The sequence below is a fragment of the Excalfactoria chinensis genome, chromosome 17 (assembly GCF_039878825.1).
Source record: "Excalfactoria chinensis isolate bCotChi1 chromosome 17, bCotChi1.hap2, whole genome shotgun sequence".
NCBI classification, from domain to species: domain Eukaryota; kingdom Metazoa; phylum Chordata; class Aves; order Galliformes; family Phasianidae; genus Excalfactoria; species Excalfactoria chinensis.
In genome coordinates, this window is record NC_092841.1 from 310,138 (window position 1) to 328,710 (window position 18,573).

Below are 18,573 nucleotides of genomic sequence, written 5' to 3' on the forward strand. Positions count from 1 at the left end.
GCTCTTATAATGGTCAGGTAAAGAGACATGATCAGGTTTTTTAACTGAACATCTGACTGAAGCCCTATACATTCAATTTGAAAATTTGCAGGTTATGTATTTATGTCAAGGTTATGTATTATGTCAAGGTTATGTATTATGTCAAGGTTATTTGCAGGTTATGTATTTATGTTTGTTGTTAGTGATAAGGGTGTGTCCTGGGCCAGGCCAGGCTGCTTGGTGGGAAGAACCTTTATGGTGCAGGGCAGAGGATGGCTGCGGGACATGATGGGCCAGGTTGCATTTGGGTGTGGGCCACAGACTGGACACACCTGTAGTTAAACCAGAGGAGTATACTTGTTCTCCACAGAGACTCCTTCTGCAGGCTTTCCTACAGCAAGCATGAATTCAAGAAATAGTGAAGTGAATCACTGAGATGAAATAAACACTTCAATAGGTATTTGTTCTGCACTGAAACAAAGCGGGTGAATCTCTCTCAGAAATGTAACTCAAAATGAAATTATGCTCATAGAAGGCATATTCTACATATGTACATCAACAGATGAACAAGATTTTCATCCACTGTTGATAGCTGCTAAGCCTCTTCTAAGCTTTTGCTTATGCCTGTGAATTTTACTGTTAAAAAATTTCCTTATTGTGTAGCAACCATAGACCAAAGTTGGAGAAGGTTCTGCATATCCTTTCTTTTAAGTTAACTGGATCAACTATCATCACTTAGTATGATGAGACTATCTTGCACTCTGATATTTGCTCTTAGTACTGCTATTTAGCAAAACTAGCCACTTCCTTCTGTTTCACAGAGAACTTTCTGGAACAATATGAGGCCTGCAATATTATTTTTCTATTATATAATAAAACCTGCCTATATTCAAACATACCCTCAATGTAGATGACATTCCTGATGTAATACTGATTCCTCAGAAAAAAATATTATCATATGTCTTGATTTTCAATTAGACTACTTCTTCCACCATAGTTTTTAAACTGTGTGTTCTTGACACTGTCCCCATTTTTGAAATGGTAATTAATTTGTGCTAGTCATCATTATCCCCAATGCATTTTTAACAATGTAAATTAAATATATTCTTGTTACTGTGCTTTTAAATGTGAATATAAGCAGTGTACATGCATTCTGAAAGTAAAGACTACCCCCCTAAAATAAGTACAACATGCTATTCATATGCAAAGGTCTCTACTCTCTTTATTACCTAGACACAAATGACAATTACATAAAAATGCAACACAGAGGTTCACATTTTGTGCATACATCAGGTCACATTTTAGCCCTGTAAGCATCATTCCTCCTCTTCTATCTTCTTATGAATCTCCCGGCTCTTCACTCGGAGCTTGTTGACCTGTGACTCTGCAATGTCAGCCCGTTCCTCGGCTTCCTCCAGCTCATGCTGGATCTTGCGGAATTTGGAGAGGTTGACATTGGACAGCTCCTCCTATGTGGGGAAAGGGAATAACGAAAACAACAGTGTGCTTATTCTGTCAGAATGCATAGTGAGTGGATGTTTTCCAAGATAATTAATTCTTTTAGAAACAGTTCAGTATTAATAACTGCTTAGACAAAAACTCGTCTGGCAACTTCGGTTTAAAGCTTTCTACACAATCCTGGCAAGCCTGTTAATCAAAGATGTCTTTCCTCCCCTCTGACAGATGGATCTCCTCAGGTCCCATCGCACTGGTTTTCTCAGAGACTCCCATGTTAAGAGAAGCCAAATTCTTTTCTTTAAGACCAGGACTGTAAGCACTCATTTTTCTGCCAGATTTGTCTGGTCCATTCAAAGTCTATTCCATTGACTGACAGGATCAAACAGAAGACATGTGCTCCAGGGCCTCTTGAAACTATTCCAAGGGCACGCAGGAGTTCAAAGTAGACTTATTTTTTATTAAAACACTTTCCATTTATTTCCTGCTATAAAAATATGTATTACAATTTCTGGAAGGCAATTTCTATTTCTTCAAGAGAAAAACATTGAATGTGAGATAAAGAAAGTGAAAGAAAAAAGCAAGGACATGCTCCCACACGAGCTGATCATAGATTTCAACATCACAAAGTGATGCAACAGTACTCAGAATCCCTTAGATACTGTGTAATACACAGACAAAAAAAAAGTCATAAATGTTAAGGGCTTGAACAGGCAGAGCAAAATGCCAACACAAAATGCCAGTGCTGCCAGGAGGGAGACTGACTGCTAACAGTAATACTTACAGCCTCCTCAGCTTGCCTCTTGTAGGATTTCACCTTCATCTGCAGCTTGTCCACCAGGTCCTGGAGCCTGAGAACATTCTTCCGGTCTTCTTCAGACTACAGAAAAAGGCAAATAATAGTAACGCTTCCTATCCTCCCACCTTACATTTCTTCCAGCTGAAACAAAGGCAGTAACACTCCTTCGAGAGCACTGCTGTACAGTAGGACAAAAGAAAAAGACATGTTAACCATGTCAGTGAAGGAGAACAATGGAAAGAAATCACAATATCCAAGAAATCACACTGTCAGAGTGACAGCGCACTGACTTCATGAGAGAAGGATGTATAAGAAAAGGCTTTTTCTGCCTTACCTGGTAGGTCAGCTCCTTCACCCTCCTCTCGTACTTGCGCACACCCTTCACGGCTTCAGCGCTGCGCTTCTGCTCAGCATCAACCTCCCCTTCCAGCTCCCGCACCTGCAATGAGAAACCCATCCTTGGAGCTTCCCTGCTCTCTCTGACCTGGGATTGCACATGCTTGCACAGATACCAGTCCTACGCACCCTGGCCTCCAGCTTCTGGATTTGCTTCTTGCCTCCCTTCAGGGCCAGCTGCTCTGCCTCATCCAGACGGTGCTGCAGGTCCTTCACTGTCTGGTCCAGGTTCTTCTTCATCCTCTCCAGGTGGGCACTGGTGTCCTGCTCCTTCTTCAGCTCTTCTGCCATCATGGCTGCCTGGAGGAGGAAGAATCACTTTGTGACTGGACAGGTTTTGAGGGAGAATGCATCCACCGTCAGCAGTGAAGAAGTGCCCCAACTCACATCAGTGATGGCCTTCTTGGCCTTCTCTTCAGCGTTGCGGGCTTCCTGGATGGTATCTTCCATCTCACTCTGAATTTGGGAAATGTCTGATTCTAGCTTCTTCTTGGTGTTGATCAAGCTGGTATTCTGTTAAAGAAAAAGCATACTGTGTTTTCTCCAGCAGAGTTAATATACCAGCCTTGGCAAAAACCAACGTACCCACTTTTATATAGAGTTGTCTTAATGTTTATATGAAGAATATCCCATAAATAGTTGTAGTAGAAGACTTCTGAAGAGCCATAGGATATAGTCATAAGAAGTGAAAATGGGTTTCATAATTGTGTGAGTTCCCTAACAACTGTTTTTCACATCTGACCCTGAATTTGGGAAATGTTTCCAGTTTCATCCTGGTGTCGATTCTCTTTTGTGTTCTGCTGAAGATCATCAGTATCATCATTTTGATTCCATTACCTTGTAATATCAAATCAAGAACACTGCAAAATATTGCTTTTAAACATGAATTGTGCCATTAGCTCTCATGGAATTCTGTTCTAATACAGTCACTGGGTTGGCTTTTCTTCCTTCCCCATGGCTGTGATATGCTTCAGTAGTTAAGAATGCCCTCCATAAAACTTTTCTTACAGTCTGTGAGTCAACACAGAAGAAATTTATACTTGCCATGAAAACCAACATAATCTTCTCTTATAATTTTCAGTCTATTTGCCGAAAGCAAATAAAGTCTAATTCTACAGAATACTCACAATGATTTTGCTAAAATATTACTTTTCCAATATTTCTACTGAAGTCTAATGAATGTTGTATCTGCAGATGAAAAATCACTTTTACTATTTCTTACTTGTACTGTAAGTGTTACAACACATACTTTACTAAGTGCTGTTTATGTTCAAGCAGTCCTTAGCTATTTTCTTTGTATGGAGCAGAAGTACGAATATCCATTACATTAATAGACTGACCTGGGTATGGAGGAGCTGCACTCGCTCACTTGCATCCAGAAGCTCCTGCTCAGCCACTTTCCTCGAGCGCTCTGTCTGCTCCAGGGCTGCCCGCAGCTCTTCTGTTTCAGCCTGCAGCAGGTTTGCTCTGCGCTCCACCATGGCCACCTGCTCCTTCAGGTCCTCCTGTGACCTGAGAGCATCATCCAAATGTATCTGGGTGTCCTGGTAAGAAAGATGAGACATTTTGAGGCAAATTCTTCCTGTTTTGCTGTTTTCACATCAGGATAGAACTGATGAAGTTGAATCACCAGAATATTTTTACCTTTGTGAGAAATCAGTGTCTTCAGTTTTGACATACCTTGAGCACGCCTTGTGTGTTTCTCAGGTTCTTTTGTGCCTCTGCAGCCAGGCGGTTGGCATGGTTGAGCTGGATCTCCATTTCATTCAGGTCTCCCTCCATCTTCTTCTTCAATCTCAGGGCTTCATTCCTGCTCCTGATCTCAGCATCCAGGGTGCTCTGCATGGAATCTACAATTCTGAGGTGGTTTCTCTTCAGCTGGTCAATTTCCTCATCTTTCTCTGCTATCTTCCTGTCAATCTCAGACTTGACCTGGTTGAGCTCCAGTTGGAGGCGCAGGATTTTCCCCTCTTCATGTTCCAGGGAGGCCTGTCAATTAATTATACAATTGGCAATATCATTAAGTTTACATGAGATTTCTGTGGAAGAATTTAATATTGCATCACGTCTAATCAGCAATAGAAAACAAAGGCTTTCTGTGCATCAAAAGGGTATAATGATGCTCAATATAATTTGCATACTAAAATTTAAGAAATGAAGATTTACTTCCGCTTCCTCTAGAGAGGCTTGAAGTTCAGATTTCTCCTGATCAATCTGCTTCTTGACTTTCTCCAGCTCATGGATCGCCTTTCCTCCCTCTGCAATCTGCTCCGTGAGGTCAGAAATCTCCTCTGTGTGAGCAAAGTTATATTGTAATATACAGGGCAAAAAAACGAAGAGCCCTGGCACATTAAGGCAAAGACGTCTTTGTAGACAACTCTGTAACTTTGTAGGCAAACAAACGTGGAGGGGTGGACAGACAGTTGAAAAAAAGCCCTGCTAAGAGCTGAGGACCATGGACTTACGCTGCAAGTTCTTGTTCTCACGCTTCAGCGTTTCCAGGTGGTCCAGGGACTCCTCATAGGCATTCTTCATCTTAAACAGCTCTGTGCTGAGGGACCGAGACTCCTTCTGGGAGGCCTCCAGCTCAGCCTGCGTTTCCTCGTACTTCTGCTTCCACTCCGCCAGGATCTGAGGAGCAGCAGAGCATGAGTATGGATGTGGCAACCACCTTCTGCTCAGGAATCACAGGGCTGGAGCCCAGAATACCTTGTCAAAGTTCTTCTGCTTCTTGTCCAGAGCTGCGCAGGCAGCATTTGATCGCTCCACATCAATCATCAGGTCCTCCACCTCATTCTGCAGCCTCTGCTTTGTCTTTTCCAGGGAAGCACATTTTGAGTTCACAGCTTCCACGTGTTCCTCAGCATCCTGCAGGCGCTGGGCCAGCTTCTTCCTGGGAGGTTGTAAGCACAGTTACCGGTGAGAAAGCAAATTCTCATGTTCACAGGAAGCTGTGGTGTGCAGCCAGTATGTTACAGACAGTGCAGTGCTTTCCTCAATTTTCTGTTATTACTTTCTGCCAGCTTTCCCCGCTTTCCCCACATACTTGGCCTCCTCCAGCTCCTCTGTGCGCTGAATAGCATCTGTCTCATATTTGGTTCTCCACTGGGCCACTTCGCTGTTGGCCTTGGACAGGGCACGCTGCAGCTCACCCTTGGCTTCCTGCTCTTCTTCATATTGTTCCCGGAGCAAGTCACAGTCATGGCGGGCAGACTGCAAGCCATGGGCCAGTGCATTCTTGGCCTGTGGAGAGTCGTTGTAGGATGATGAAGAATAGAAATCTTTTGGAAAGTGTCCTAACTGAAAAGTTATTGGACTATGGATAATTCTTCCATGAGAATAATGGCAATATATAGAATAAGGAAGGAATAGCTGGGAATTTGCAACATCTCAAAGGATAGGTGACAGATATCAGGAAGATAACATTACTTGCACTGAATTAACTATCTGTTTTTTTCCCTCTCCACACAATTTTTCTGTCATTTAGTATGTCTGCAGCACCTTTGGTAAGGGAGACACACTAGATAAAACAAAGTTTTGGAAAACCTCCTTACTTTGATCTCCTCCTCTAAATGTCTCTTGAGTTCCTCAATCTGTTGGGTGAATGCCTGCTTGCCTCGAGACAGCTGAGAAATCAGAGCATCTTTCTCCTCCACCTGGCGTGAATATTCACCTGGAAAAGTTCACAGATATACAGGACTTAAATTGCCACTTAAACTGCCCTGGACATTAAGACAGTGTATTTGGCAGAGCTTTCAAAACCTTGTAGTATTAATTCATACATGTCTCCTTATAGGAGAGACAATTCTGTTGGACAGACCTTATGGCCAGAAAGGTAAATTATAAACTGTTAATCACAGAAACACAGGATGATTAAGGTTGGAAAGGACTTTCAGAGGTCATGTGGTCTAAACCCATCTTGAAGAAAAAAAAACTAGATTAAATTGCTCTCTGTGATCCTCTCTTCATCTACTTTAAAAGGAACAGACTCAACTCTCTGACATTGTTCAGTAACATATCAGAAATGTGAAAGTCTCACCTGATTCTGTCTGCAGACGAGCTCTTTGAGCATTAACATCATTAATCATCCGTTGATGCTCCTCCTCTTTTGTCTTAATCTCACTCAGCTGATCTTCCAGTGCTCGGCATGTCTTCTCCAGGCTTGCCTATATGTCAGTATACAGAAAGAGAATTAGTAAATCACACTCCCCATAATGGGGTGAATTCCACAGAATCCCAATGATGCAACAAGCCTATAAGTTAATGCTGTACCTTAGCTTTGGAGACGGACTCCATGTTGCTGGCCAAGTCATCAATCTCCATCTTCAGCTCACTCTTCTCCTTCTCCAGCTTCTGCTTGACTCGTTGCAGGTTGTCGATCTGCTCCCCAAGCTCCGCTGTGCTGTCCGCATGCTTCTTCCGCAGGGCGGCAGCCGTGGCTTCGTGCTGCAGCGTGGCCTCTTCGAGGTCACGGCGCATCTTCTGAAATTCTGCCTCACGCTTCTTGTTCATATCGATCTGAGCTGCTGTAGCCCCTCCTGCTTCCTCCAGGCGCTCACTGATCTCCTCCAGCTCCCTAGAGAGGTCAGCCCGGTGCTTCTCTGCTTTTGCCCGAGAAGTTCGCTCTGCCTCAATTTCCTCCTCCAGTTCCTCAGTACGAGCCTGGAGAACATCATGAACCCTTCACACCCATGCCTTCCTCAAACTGATGCTTTCTGAAGGGAAAAGGGAAGGACCAGAGACTTGCCTGCAGCTCCTTGATCTTCTTCTGTAACTGCATGCCCAGGGCTTGCTCATCCTCAATTTTGCTCTGGATCTGACTGATTTCAAAGTCTTTCCTTTGAAACAAGATAAATGGTGTTAGGTGCCTGAAAAAAAATATCTGAATGTACCCACCAGCACTCAGGTGTCAGATAACCATACTTCTTCAGTTTCTCATCCAGCTGCTGTTTGTCATTTTCCAAATCCATTATGCTATCATGGGATAGCTTCAGGTCTCCTTCAAGTTTCCTCTTAGCTCTCTCGAGGTCCATGCGCAGCTTCTTCTCTTGCTCCAGGGACCCTTCCAGCTAAACGGAATGAGATCATCAGTGTTCTGCCAGCCATGTTTATCTCTAAAACTGTCCTATAATAGCTATATGCTTTTGGTCTTACATCATCCACTTGCTGCTCCAGCTTGGTTTTAGCTTTGGTCAGCGTATTGACTTTGTCCTCTTCAGCCTGCAGGTCATCCAGTGTCTGCTGATGGGCCTCTTGGAGGGCTTTCTTCTCTTTTGTCAGCTTGGCAATGTTCTCGTCCAAGGAAGCCATCTCCTCTGTGAGATTTTTCACCTTTCATAAGAAGGGAGCAAGTATAATTAAAGCAAGTCAGTTCAAGACTCCTGTAACATTTGGACTTACAACCCTCTTGAGTCTTTTCCATCTCAACATTTTCTGCATTTCCAAAAGCATGATGATCTTTATTGGAGTGTGAGTGACACCTTCTGCCTCATACCTTGTTTTCAGTGGCATGCTTTTCCTTCTCAACTTTGGCCAACGTTAACTCCAGGTCATCTATGTCTTTCTTGAGCTCTGAACATTCATCCTCCAGTTTCCTCTTTTTGGCTGTCAGCTCAGCATTAATTTCCTCTTCATCCTCAGCCCGTTCTGTCACCTCTTTAATTTTGGCTTCCAGCTGGATTTTGGTTTTGATGAGCTGGTCACATCTTTCTTCAGCATCAGCCAAGGCATCAGCTTCCTGAAGTGAAATATAGTCAGTTTTTCTACTTTCACATTTTAACAGTTATGGAGTAAGAAAGGAGTCTTTCATTTCGAAAATGAAGTCATGGAATTTGTTTTTTTCTTTTTTTTTTTTTTTTTTTTTTTTTTTTTTTTTGTGTGTGTGTGTGTGTGTGTGTGTTTGTTTGTTTGTTTTTATCTTGTGGGAAATGGTGTTTTTTTTTTTTTTTATTATTTTTTTATTTCAGAATTGTTTTGTAGTTCCATTTCATCCTCAAATTTTCTTTTGCAGTATTTATAAATCAGATTTAGAAATATATTTAGAAGTATTTTTTACTGTGTACTTTGTTACCTTTGCCTGAAAGTTTATAGGTGGGTATAATTGCATGGAGATGTTTTTGTTTTATCTTTGCAATGAGTTTTGTTAGCATAACTGAATTTGGTTTGGCAAAGCAATACATAATCTAAATGCAATTGTGGGTGTCGACTTGTATCTGACTGTATTCTGAAGCTCTGCAGTAGACTCTTTAATGCTCAAAAAAACATTGCAAAATCTTTTGATATGCAAAACTGCATTGTATACATTGAATGGGTTGACAGTTGTATTTAGATGTAGGGGGTATTTGTGTCTTTTTGGAGCAGTAGTAGCTGCAGTACAGGTGAGATACCATATATCATAAGAAATGTCAGAAGGCTCTTGAATTTTGGCAACTGTGTAAGGACAGAATTTATAGTCAACTCTAATCTCTCTCCGTTATATGTATATACTAATTGAGTACTGGCTACATCTGGGACTTACAATGTGAATTTACATGGAGTAACATATATACAGGATCTTCCCAAGCTGAAACTCCACATTATAATGGTGACAATGAATTTTACCTCTAGTGATTCAGGCTAGTTTTAAGGCAGTTTTGTGTGCAGTTGGAGGGTTCTGTACTGTGAAAGAGAACTTACTTAAACTTTTCTAACTGTCCCCCAGGAATAAAAACACTAATAATGCTCACAGCCTGCACTTGGAGCTGCAGATCATTTTTCTCTTGCAGCAGGGACACCATTTTCTCCTCTAGCTCCTTCCTCTTTGCCTCAGACTTTGCAAGCTCTTCTTTGGTCTTCTCAAACTCCCCTTTCATATTGGCCATCTCCTTCTCAGACTCTGCACTCTTCAGCAGGGGCTTGATCTTGAAGAACAGCTTCATCCAGGGCCAGTGCTTGACATTCATGAATGAACGAACATTGTACTGGATACAGAAGATGGACTCCCTGAAGCATAATTAAAATGTACACTGAATATTTTGAGTTTGATGAGTGGTATCACTTCTATTCAAATACAGTGACCTTAATTGAAGATGGGGAACACCTACCTCCTCTCCACCATTCTGCGGTACTCCACTCTCATCAGGAAGCCCCTGCACCTGGCCTGTGTGCGAGTGATGAGCTGTGCCAGCTTCTCATCTCTCATCTCCTCCAGGAGTCCCAGCAGCCCAGCTTTGAAGAACACCTTGAGTAAGGGAACAGCACATAGTTTTCAGGTACTGCAAAGTACAGGTACATAGCACTTCAGTCAAGCAGTATTTGTACCTTGGTGTGACCAAATTTGTACTGGGTGTGGTCCACATCGATTGACCCAAGAAGCTTCTCAGAAGCTTTCTTGCTATCAATGAACTGTCCCTCAGGGATGGCACTGGCATTAAGTACCTTGTATCTGAGGAATGAAAGAAGATATGAATTAATGTAATCTCAAGTCATAACCTTATGTTGTTTTATTGAAATTAAAGGTGTTCTTTGCTGCAGAATGAGCCTGTAGCATTCCATCCCTTTTTATAGATAACATTAATAATTAAGTCCAAATCCAACAAGAAAATAAAAGTAAGTTTTAAAGTCTAGATGTAAATAGAATGCTGATCTCTAACTATTGCATTCTGTCATCTTTCTCCCTTAAATTATACTGTTGTTTTTAGATATTAATTTGCTAAACAGGAACATTGCCACTGTGTGCATGCTAAGAAATCATCTTTCCCTTTCCCTGAAACTAGCAGATGATACAGTGTCTAGTGCACTCCGAGTTTGTTATTTTTTGCATAAGAATTTTTTGTATCCAGGTATCAATCTTCACTTTTGTAATCTTGTGAGCACAAGCATGCATAGCTCTAGTCTGCTTCCATAGTCAGACACTGGCAAACTTGTTTTTTTGATGAATAAATTATCAGTGAGGACATCTGATGAGCTCTTCACTTCTCAACAGTTTCTACTATGCTAGTAATAAATGTTGGCTTTCGTTATATATTTCAGCAATTTTCCTTTGCTTCAGATTTAATTAGGTAGATTTGAAATTTAAAATAACCATCAATCTTAAAGTAGTTAAAAAAGTGCATTCAACAGTAAAGATTCAATGGAGAGCAGGAAAGAGCCTGACCTCTGTTTGAAGTCTGCATAGAGGATTCTGCTGGGGAATCCCTTTCTGCAAATTCTGATTCCTTCTAGCACACCATTACAACGCAGCTGGTGCAGAACCAGTTCATGTTCCATGGCACCTAATCAAATGAGACAGTTATTTGATATTTCATATAGAGCATAGAGCATAGTGGCTGCATCACAGTGAGATTTGTCTCTACTTCAGGTTCTTACCAGGAGTTTTTGATTCATTGGGGATGATACAGCGCACAAAATGGGGATGAGTGCTCCGTAGATTGGTCATCAGCTTGTTCAGGTTCTCCTGTGGAAGCAAGAAAAAAGGTTTTTCATTAACAATTGTTACCTCTGCAGCTATGTGAAAAATTGGAGGTGTTGTAAAGGAATAATGAACTTGATATTCCCATGTAGAACCATACCAATTTGAGATTTTTTTTATAGTTTTTAGTCTTGAAGTCCTGGTTTGGAGTGATGGCAAAGCTGTTCAGAGACACACATCTTTTAGACAGTATGAAAAACTGTACAGGATGCCAGATCATATCTACGGTTCAGATAAGTGTGTTTCCATCTGCCTGATGGGGTGGTAACTAGCATTGGCATTTCCCTGTTGTTTGTCTATATGTGCATAGCTATTTGCAAATGTATGTGCAAATCCAGACTAGACACACTTTCAGTCAGACATCCATATACACCATTGTCCTTCCAGGATGGAGGAGAGCTTAGTCCTACTAACCAACACACATATAATTAAGTGAAAATGTAGCCTGAGCTGGGCTACTTTTTCTAACATTCAAAGAGAGACTAAATCAATATCCATTTTTCCCCAGCCTCATCTGAATTGAAGTTAGCCCTTTCATGAATAACTTAAAGTATGTTTCTGATACAAAGAAAAATGTTAATAGGTTCAGTAAAATGCCTTGTTGAATTTAACATGGAGTGTCAGAATCTTCAAGAAGAAAAAAAAAAAAAGAGAAAGATCAAGAGACAATTACGTCTGAACTTACCCTGAAAAGAGCTGATACAGTCTGGAAAGAAGAACCCTTCTTCTTGCCTCCCTTCTTGCCACCACCACCACCACTCTCTGAAGAATAGACAAATAAGAAGGTATAACAACTTTGAGTTCTAGAATTTTTCTCTGAGACTGCAAGAATCTTGGTCACATGTAACGATCAAACTAAGAAAGGAAATTAGGATAAGGCAGGAAGTAGAGAAAACATTCAGACTAAAAGAACAGAGGACTAGACATGTTGATGAACTGGAATCTTCAGGATTATCATGGCTGAGTGGATGTCTGAGACATATTAGCTATTAAAAAAACCCAGTCATGGAAGACTCTGTGCAAGATGCAGTTTCTGAAGAACATTCTACTGATATTCACTGTTATCTAAAGTCTCTAAATAGGGAAATAATTTAAAACGACTGACCTGCCTCTCCACCAGCAGTGGCAAACAGTAAGGCCAGTGTCTTCAGGGATGATTTCTGATACAACCCCACAACAGTTTCATTCAGGGGGTCCTTGTTCTTGTCAAGCCAGCCAGAGATGTTGTAGTCCACTGTGCCAGCATAGTGCACCAGGGAGAAGTGGGCCTCAGCCTTTCCTTTGCCAGGTTTAGGCTTCTGGAAGTTGTTGGACTTGCCCAGATGCTGGTCATAGAGCTTGTTCTTGAAAGAGGTGTCAGTTGCCTTGGGGAACATGCACTCCTCTTCCAGGATGGAGAAGATGCCCATGGGCTGGGAGAAACAAAAGGAAAGAGAAAAAAATGAAAAGGGAACAAGAATCGTGGATAGAGAAACAGATTCCTGAATGGGGTGATATTAAAACTCCCACACCTTTAAAAGTAAAATACTTCCACTCAACACAGCACGTTATTATATCCTAGGGTGCATCAAAAAAAGGGTTGCCAGCAAGTCAAGGGAGGTGTTTGTCCCCCTACTTTACCCTTGTGAAGCCCCATCTGGAGTACTAGGCCTGGGGCTTCTAGCACAAGGAGGTGGAGCTGTTGGTGTGAGCTAAGAGCAGGGCCATGAAGATGCTCAGAGGTCTGGAGCACCTCTCCTGTGTGGAAAGGCTGAGGGAGCAGTGCTTGTTCAGGAAGCTGGCCTGGAGAAGAGAAGGCTCTGGGGATACATTACTGCAGCCTCCCAGTATTTAAAGGGAGTTTATAAACAAATGGAAAGCCACTTTTTACATGATCTGATAGTGATAGGACAAAAGAGAACCATATTAACTAAAATAAGGTTGTATGCTAGAAAGAAATTCTTTACTCAGAGTGTGGTGACAAGCTGCCCAGGGAAGCTGTAAGTGCCCCATACAAGGGTATGTTCAAGGCCAGGCTGGATTAGACCCTGGACAATCTGATCTACTAAAAGACATCCCTACCCATGGCAGGGATTTGGAACTGACTGGACTTTAGGGTCCCTTCTGACTCAAGACTTTCTATCTTTCTATAATTCTATGATTTTATGATTCTTTTGTATTAGACATTGTGAATTAGAAGATACCTTTTCAATGAGCTCAATGCAGGCAGCCAAGTCCATCCCAAAGTCAATGAACTCCCAGTCAATGCCTTCCTTCTTGTACTCCTCCTGTTCCAGCACGAACATGTGGTGGTTGAAGAACTGTTGCAGTTTCTCATTGGTGAAGTTGATGCACAGCTGTTCCAGACTGTTGAACTGTAGAATACAGATAGAGTAATTCTTAATATAAATATGAAAAAGTAAGGATAAAGAACAGTGCTGTTTCTTTTCTAACAAATTAGAGAAGGGTCTGCAACTGGATTCTTCTTCACTCACACAGGAGTTTGGAACTTGTCAAGATGTCTCTGCTGCCAAGCTAAACTTTATTCATGTTTATGAATTCCTTTAAAATCATCAATTTTAATATCTCCTAGACTGACCCAGTTCAGTTAAAGGATTTACAGTTACTGATATAAAAGCATGCCATAAACCATCTAAGCACAGACAGTGTCTATGGAGTTTGTGCCTGTGCATTAGGTACAAAATGTTAATCTGCTGTTTGTAAACAGTAAAAACTCTACATTTAAAAATGTCAGATGGCATATGTGCGACACAAATCTATTCTCAAGAAATCCTTGTAGGAGTTGTGATGCTTTAGATGCAGTCTGAAAGAATCAAAACCATCTTTGGGGGGAAAAAAAAAAGGCAATTTCATCTTAAATCCTGCAACGCACAGTAGAGTTAGTTTTAAAACTGTGCTAAACCACCACTCTTACATCAAAGATCTCAAAGCCAGCAATATCCAGGACACCAATGAAGTACTGCCTGGGCTGCTTGGTATCCAGCTGCTGGTTGATGCGAACAACCATCCACAAGAACATCTTCTCAAAGACAGCCTTTGCCAAAGCACCTACTGAGTTGTACACCTGAAACAAAACCAGAAGATTTGCAGTTATCACGTGGAACATAAATGAAAATCTAGGGTATCAGTTATCAAATACTGCCCAGATGCTGATCATAGAGCTTGTTATTAAAAGAGGTGTCAGCTGCCAAACACCAGATTTTTTGATACCTGCTGCACAGTCTGGCCCTTGGTCACATACTCATTCCCGACTTTGACTCGGGGGTAACACAAGGCCTTGAGCAGATCTGCTGAGTTGAGACCCATCAGGTAGGCAGCCTTGTCAGCAACTAAAGAAAAAAATAAATGTGTTACTGGAGTACTAAGAGATATTAATGTTCTTCTAAAACAAGCACTGAATGACAATTCCAGTCAAGTTAAGAATTCTGATTTAGAAAAATACCTATTTACTCTTTATCCTAAGAACAATCCCCAGGAGACATATACTGTTTGCATTTTTTTCACTGATGGATTATTTTGAATTTTACTGAATGAAAAATTAATTTATGTAAGCTAAAATCAATCATAAATGCTTTTCAAAAATTAAAAGGAAAACAAAGTCTGGGATGATAGCAAGAAATCATAGATCCTTAGAAAAGCAAACAGAGTACAATTTCCATCAGTCACTAGAGGTAGAGTAAGGTTAAAGACGGATTACTCAAGAGAGTTAAATACTGAAGAACAAATAATGCCTGCAGCTGAGTGAAGACCAGTTCTTCAAAGTGCATTTCAAGAAGATATAAAAAATGTTGGCATTTTAATTTCTGTTTCTATTTTTACCATGGAGTTTAGATTCAGATCCTTGTTACTGGCATGGTATGCAAAATGATTTCTCCAAGAATGCCTGAATAAATCATAGAAAATGTAACAAGAAAACATAGCAGATTGATTCATGATTATTAGAAGTGTATTCTACTGTTACTATTCAGAATTAACAGATTCAGTGCTGTTGTAGTCCTTGAATATTAAACTTCTATTTCAGTTTCCAAAGAGAAAACAGAAACTACAGCATATTTAACATATGAGGAAATGTGTTTCATGGAAATACTTCCAAAAACATGTAAAGGAATAAAACCCTGAACAATTCTAGGGAAAGGAAAGACAGTAGAAGAATGTTAGCTTTCTGTTTTTCAAATGGAAGCCCGGGACACATGCTTAAACTCATCAGAAAATGTAAGAGCCACATCTGCAGTATTAAATGATGCTCCTTTTTGACCTCCTGTGTAAATAAAAACAGCACAGTGCTCTCACTGCCTTAAGAACACAGGCTTTAGGGCAGAGCAGCATCAGGATTCTGGCTTATTTTTACATGGAAACACCATCTTCAGGATGTGACTACCTCTGATGACAAATGATCGTAGGTGCCTGGGTACATGAGCAGAGTGGTTTTTGGTAATGTGCCAGATGCAGAAAGCTGCCGGTCAGAAGAGCAGTCTTGTCTTTCTTGTGCCTGGCTAGTACAATGTCAACCAATGGAAGCATGGTTCGGGATTCCCTGGCCCTTATATTTGCATAGCTCAAAGCTGTCTGCATCTCTCACTGGGTTGTGTTCTTCCAGGGAAGACCTCTATTTAGAACATCCTTATGCACTGCAGTAGGAGCATCAGGGAAAAACCATGGGCAGAGTCAATGACTCTGAATAGGAATTACTGCCTCTATTAGCCAGTGTTTCAGTATGCATTATGCTAATACCTTCTGTGCCATCTGGCTCTGCCTGCTCTTCACGTTGCTTCTGCTTAAACTTCAGGTTGCCATAGTGCATGACAGCCCCCGTCAGCTTGTAGATGGCAGTCTTTTCATCAGCACTGAAGCCCAGGATGTCAATGGCACTCTAACGAAGGAAGAAGAGAGGAACACTTAAACGTGAGTACCATGCCTGCTTCTAGGTCAGAGTCCATCCAAGAAAACTTCTGGGCATTTCTTACGTCAGTGGCCATCAGCTCCTCCTGGTCATTAATGCTGGGCACTGTGATCTCGCCTTGACTCACATACTGATAGTCGTATGGGTTGGTAGTGATCAGCAGCATCTCTGAGAAGAAGGACAAAATGTATACGGATCAAACAGAATTGGCATGGAAAGGGACGAAAAAGATTGTTCAGTGCACTGTGTTTGGAGAAGTTCCTACCTATTAGCTCTGGCTTCTTGTTGGACATGATCTGATAAAAGATGTGGTAGCTTCTCTCAGCCTTGAGCTGGAAAGTGACCCTGGACTTCTCCAGCAAATCTGGCAGGGATGGGAGGAGAAAGTTAGCACAGAAAACAAGGATGGTCAGAAAGAACGCGACCAATTAGGCCTGGAGGGTCTCTTACATGTTTCAATGTCAGCAGAAGCCAGTTTGCCTGTGGCACCAAAGTGAATTCTGATGAATTTACCCTGAAAGGATAAAAAAATATGACCTAGATCCCCCTAGATTCCCATCTCTGACTGTGAAGATGTTTCATGTGTTGTGTTGATGAGGAAGAGAGTCATTTCTTCTTAGGCCAGGCAACAACTTACAAAGCGTGAGGAGTTGTCATTCCTCACAGTCTTGGCATTCCCAAAAGCCTCCAACAGAGGGTTGGCACTGATGATTTGATCCTCAAGTGTCCCCTGGAACAGAAATCTTGTTATGCTACAGCTCAGAAAACAGTCTGGCATTTGCAGGGTCCTACTTTTAGGAACTCACCTGCATTTTGCCTGTTGGCTGCTCCTCCTTCTTCTTCTCCCCACTAGCTGCAATTGTTGCAAAGTACTGGATGACACGTTTCGTGTTCACAGTCTTCCCTGCACCGGATTCTCCACTGTTGGGCCAAACAGAGAATCAGAGAGCGTGAGGTCAGGGAGAAGGTCCCCTGGCACAGGGCAGCCCCACAGGGACCCGAGCAGGGAGAGTACTTACGTGATCAGGATCGACTGATTCTCGCGGTCTGTGAAAGATGCAAAAGGAAAGTTTAACCACTGTCCTGAGTAGCACTGAGCTGACTTAAAAGTAAAGCTGTAAATTGGAGCTTCTTCAGAAGCACTAATTCCCAGGGAAAAGAAATGGATTTACTACCATATCCCACAATAGCAGCACAAATGGAGGCATACAGCTGTCAGAGGCACATGGTCCTCACACAAACTGTGTATCTCCTTGCCCTTCGCACAGGTCTAGGTTTTAGGAATCTAGGCGAAATGCCTACCCATGTTCAAAGTAAAGGACTGTCTAGAACAATTATGCTTTCTTTTTCCATCATTGTAAAATAGTAACAATCCTTGCATCCAGCTTTACTTCTGCACTAGGCAAGTGGAGAACTCGGTACAATACAGTGTAAACTGCACACAATACTGAATCTATGTGTGTATCTGGTACAGTCTGCCTTAACTTTAATTCCTCCTTCACATGCTATCATACAGCTCTGTGGTGTTTGGTGCTGGTTTATCACATAGTCCAGTAAGAGCAATGGGGCTCTTCAGTTCAGGTTGCCTTGAAGGAGATCAGGCACTCACCAGTCAACATGAACTGATAGGCGTTGTCAGAGATGGAAAAGATGTGTGGAGGGGCCTCCTGGCGCTTTTTGCCTCGGTAGGCCAACACCACCTCCGGGTTGTACACCGGCAGCCACTTGTAGGGGTTGACAGTGACACAGAAGAGGCCCGAGTAGGTCTGCGAGGAAGGGACACAGCACGTTGGCTCCCACTCAGCCTGGCACCGCAGTCCTCCCCAGCTACGCTACCCCAGGAAGAGCTGCTGGTACTTACGTAGATCATCCAGGCTGCATAACGCTCTTTGAGGTTGTACAGCACAGCGGGTTCATGGAGGTGGGTCATCATGGCCATGTCCTCAATTTTATCATACTTGGGAGGGTTCATGGAGAAGATTTGATCTTCCTTCACAGTTAGAGTCTGCCAAAGAAAAGACAAATCCCTGCATGTCAGCTCCAAGACCACTGTGGGAATTAAATTCACGCTTTAATCTTGTCTTTTACTCACTTCTCCACCTTCAGTCTTGACAGTGACCTTCCCCGATTCTTTACTCTGGATTGTGCTTTTCACATAGGATTCTTTAGCATGTACCACAAAGACAGATGTCTTCGCATCAAAAGGCTTGTTCTGGGCCTCAATTCTCTCCTTTTCTGACTTTCGGAGATAAGGGGCTGCCTCCCCAAATATAGCCATCTCAGCATCTGTTGACATGGCTGCAGTTTATGCGGTTCAACACAGCAGGAGGCTGAAAGGAACAAACATACCAAAGTGCCAAGTGAAGGAAGAAACACCTTTGTACTACACATTACTGTGTTCTGCCCTATTCATTCTTGGTTTACCTATTTGTCTAATCTGTTTTTCTCCTACATTTATTTGTAGTTTATTTAGATCTCAGATATGACAGATGTCTTTGATTTGGATTACTTTTACTTTCTCTTATTTCCCATTTTCATGTTTCATTTTTTTAGATCTATTAGATTTTTAGTAGCCTACAGAGGAAAACTGCTGCA

At 41.9% G+C, this 18,573-nt stretch overlaps 1 protein-coding gene across 2 annotated transcripts; it reads right to left on the reverse strand.

The window, feature by feature from the left end:
- Nucleotides 1-1,178: 1,178 nt before the first annotated feature.
- Nucleotides 1,179-18,274, reverse strand: LOC140260019 (myosin-1B-like). 2 transcript variants are annotated; one of them, XM_072351927.1, is made up of 38 exons: nucleotides 18,071-18,274; nucleotides 17,840-17,983; nucleotides 17,588-17,744; nucleotides 16,998-17,025; nucleotides 16,785-16,899; nucleotides 16,616-16,708; nucleotides 16,429-16,492; nucleotides 16,244-16,342; nucleotides 16,043-16,146; nucleotides 15,810-15,948; nucleotides 14,289-14,407; nucleotides 13,993-14,142; nucleotides 13,262-13,432; nucleotides 12,196-12,490; nucleotides 11,764-11,840; nucleotides 10,976-11,063; nucleotides 10,764-10,881; nucleotides 9,929-10,052; nucleotides 9,712-9,848; nucleotides 9,355-9,610; nucleotides 8,124-8,366; nucleotides 7,784-7,960; nucleotides 7,553-7,698; nucleotides 7,377-7,467; nucleotides 6,902-7,291; nucleotides 6,669-6,795; nucleotides 6,184-6,302; nucleotides 5,676-5,872; nucleotides 5,339-5,522; nucleotides 5,095-5,260; nucleotides 4,796-4,920; nucleotides 4,310-4,618; nucleotides 3,970-4,173; nucleotides 3,017-3,142; nucleotides 2,759-2,929; nucleotides 2,568-2,672; nucleotides 2,219-2,314; nucleotides 1,179-1,448 (listed from the first exon to the last, which is right to left on the reverse strand). In XM_072351927.1, the coding sequence occupies exons 1-38, from the start codon at nucleotides 18,272-18,274 to the stop codon at nucleotides 1,296-1,298; spliced, it is 5,811 nt and encodes a 1,936-aa protein (XP_072208028.1). In that variant the 3' UTR covers nucleotides 1,179-1,295. The 2 variants fall into 2 exon arrangements, with proteins under 2 accessions (XP_072208028.1, XP_072208027.1); XM_072351926.1 differs by having other exon boundaries at nucleotides 12,184-12,490.
- Between the last annotated feature and the right edge of the window lie 299 nt (nucleotides 18,275-18,573).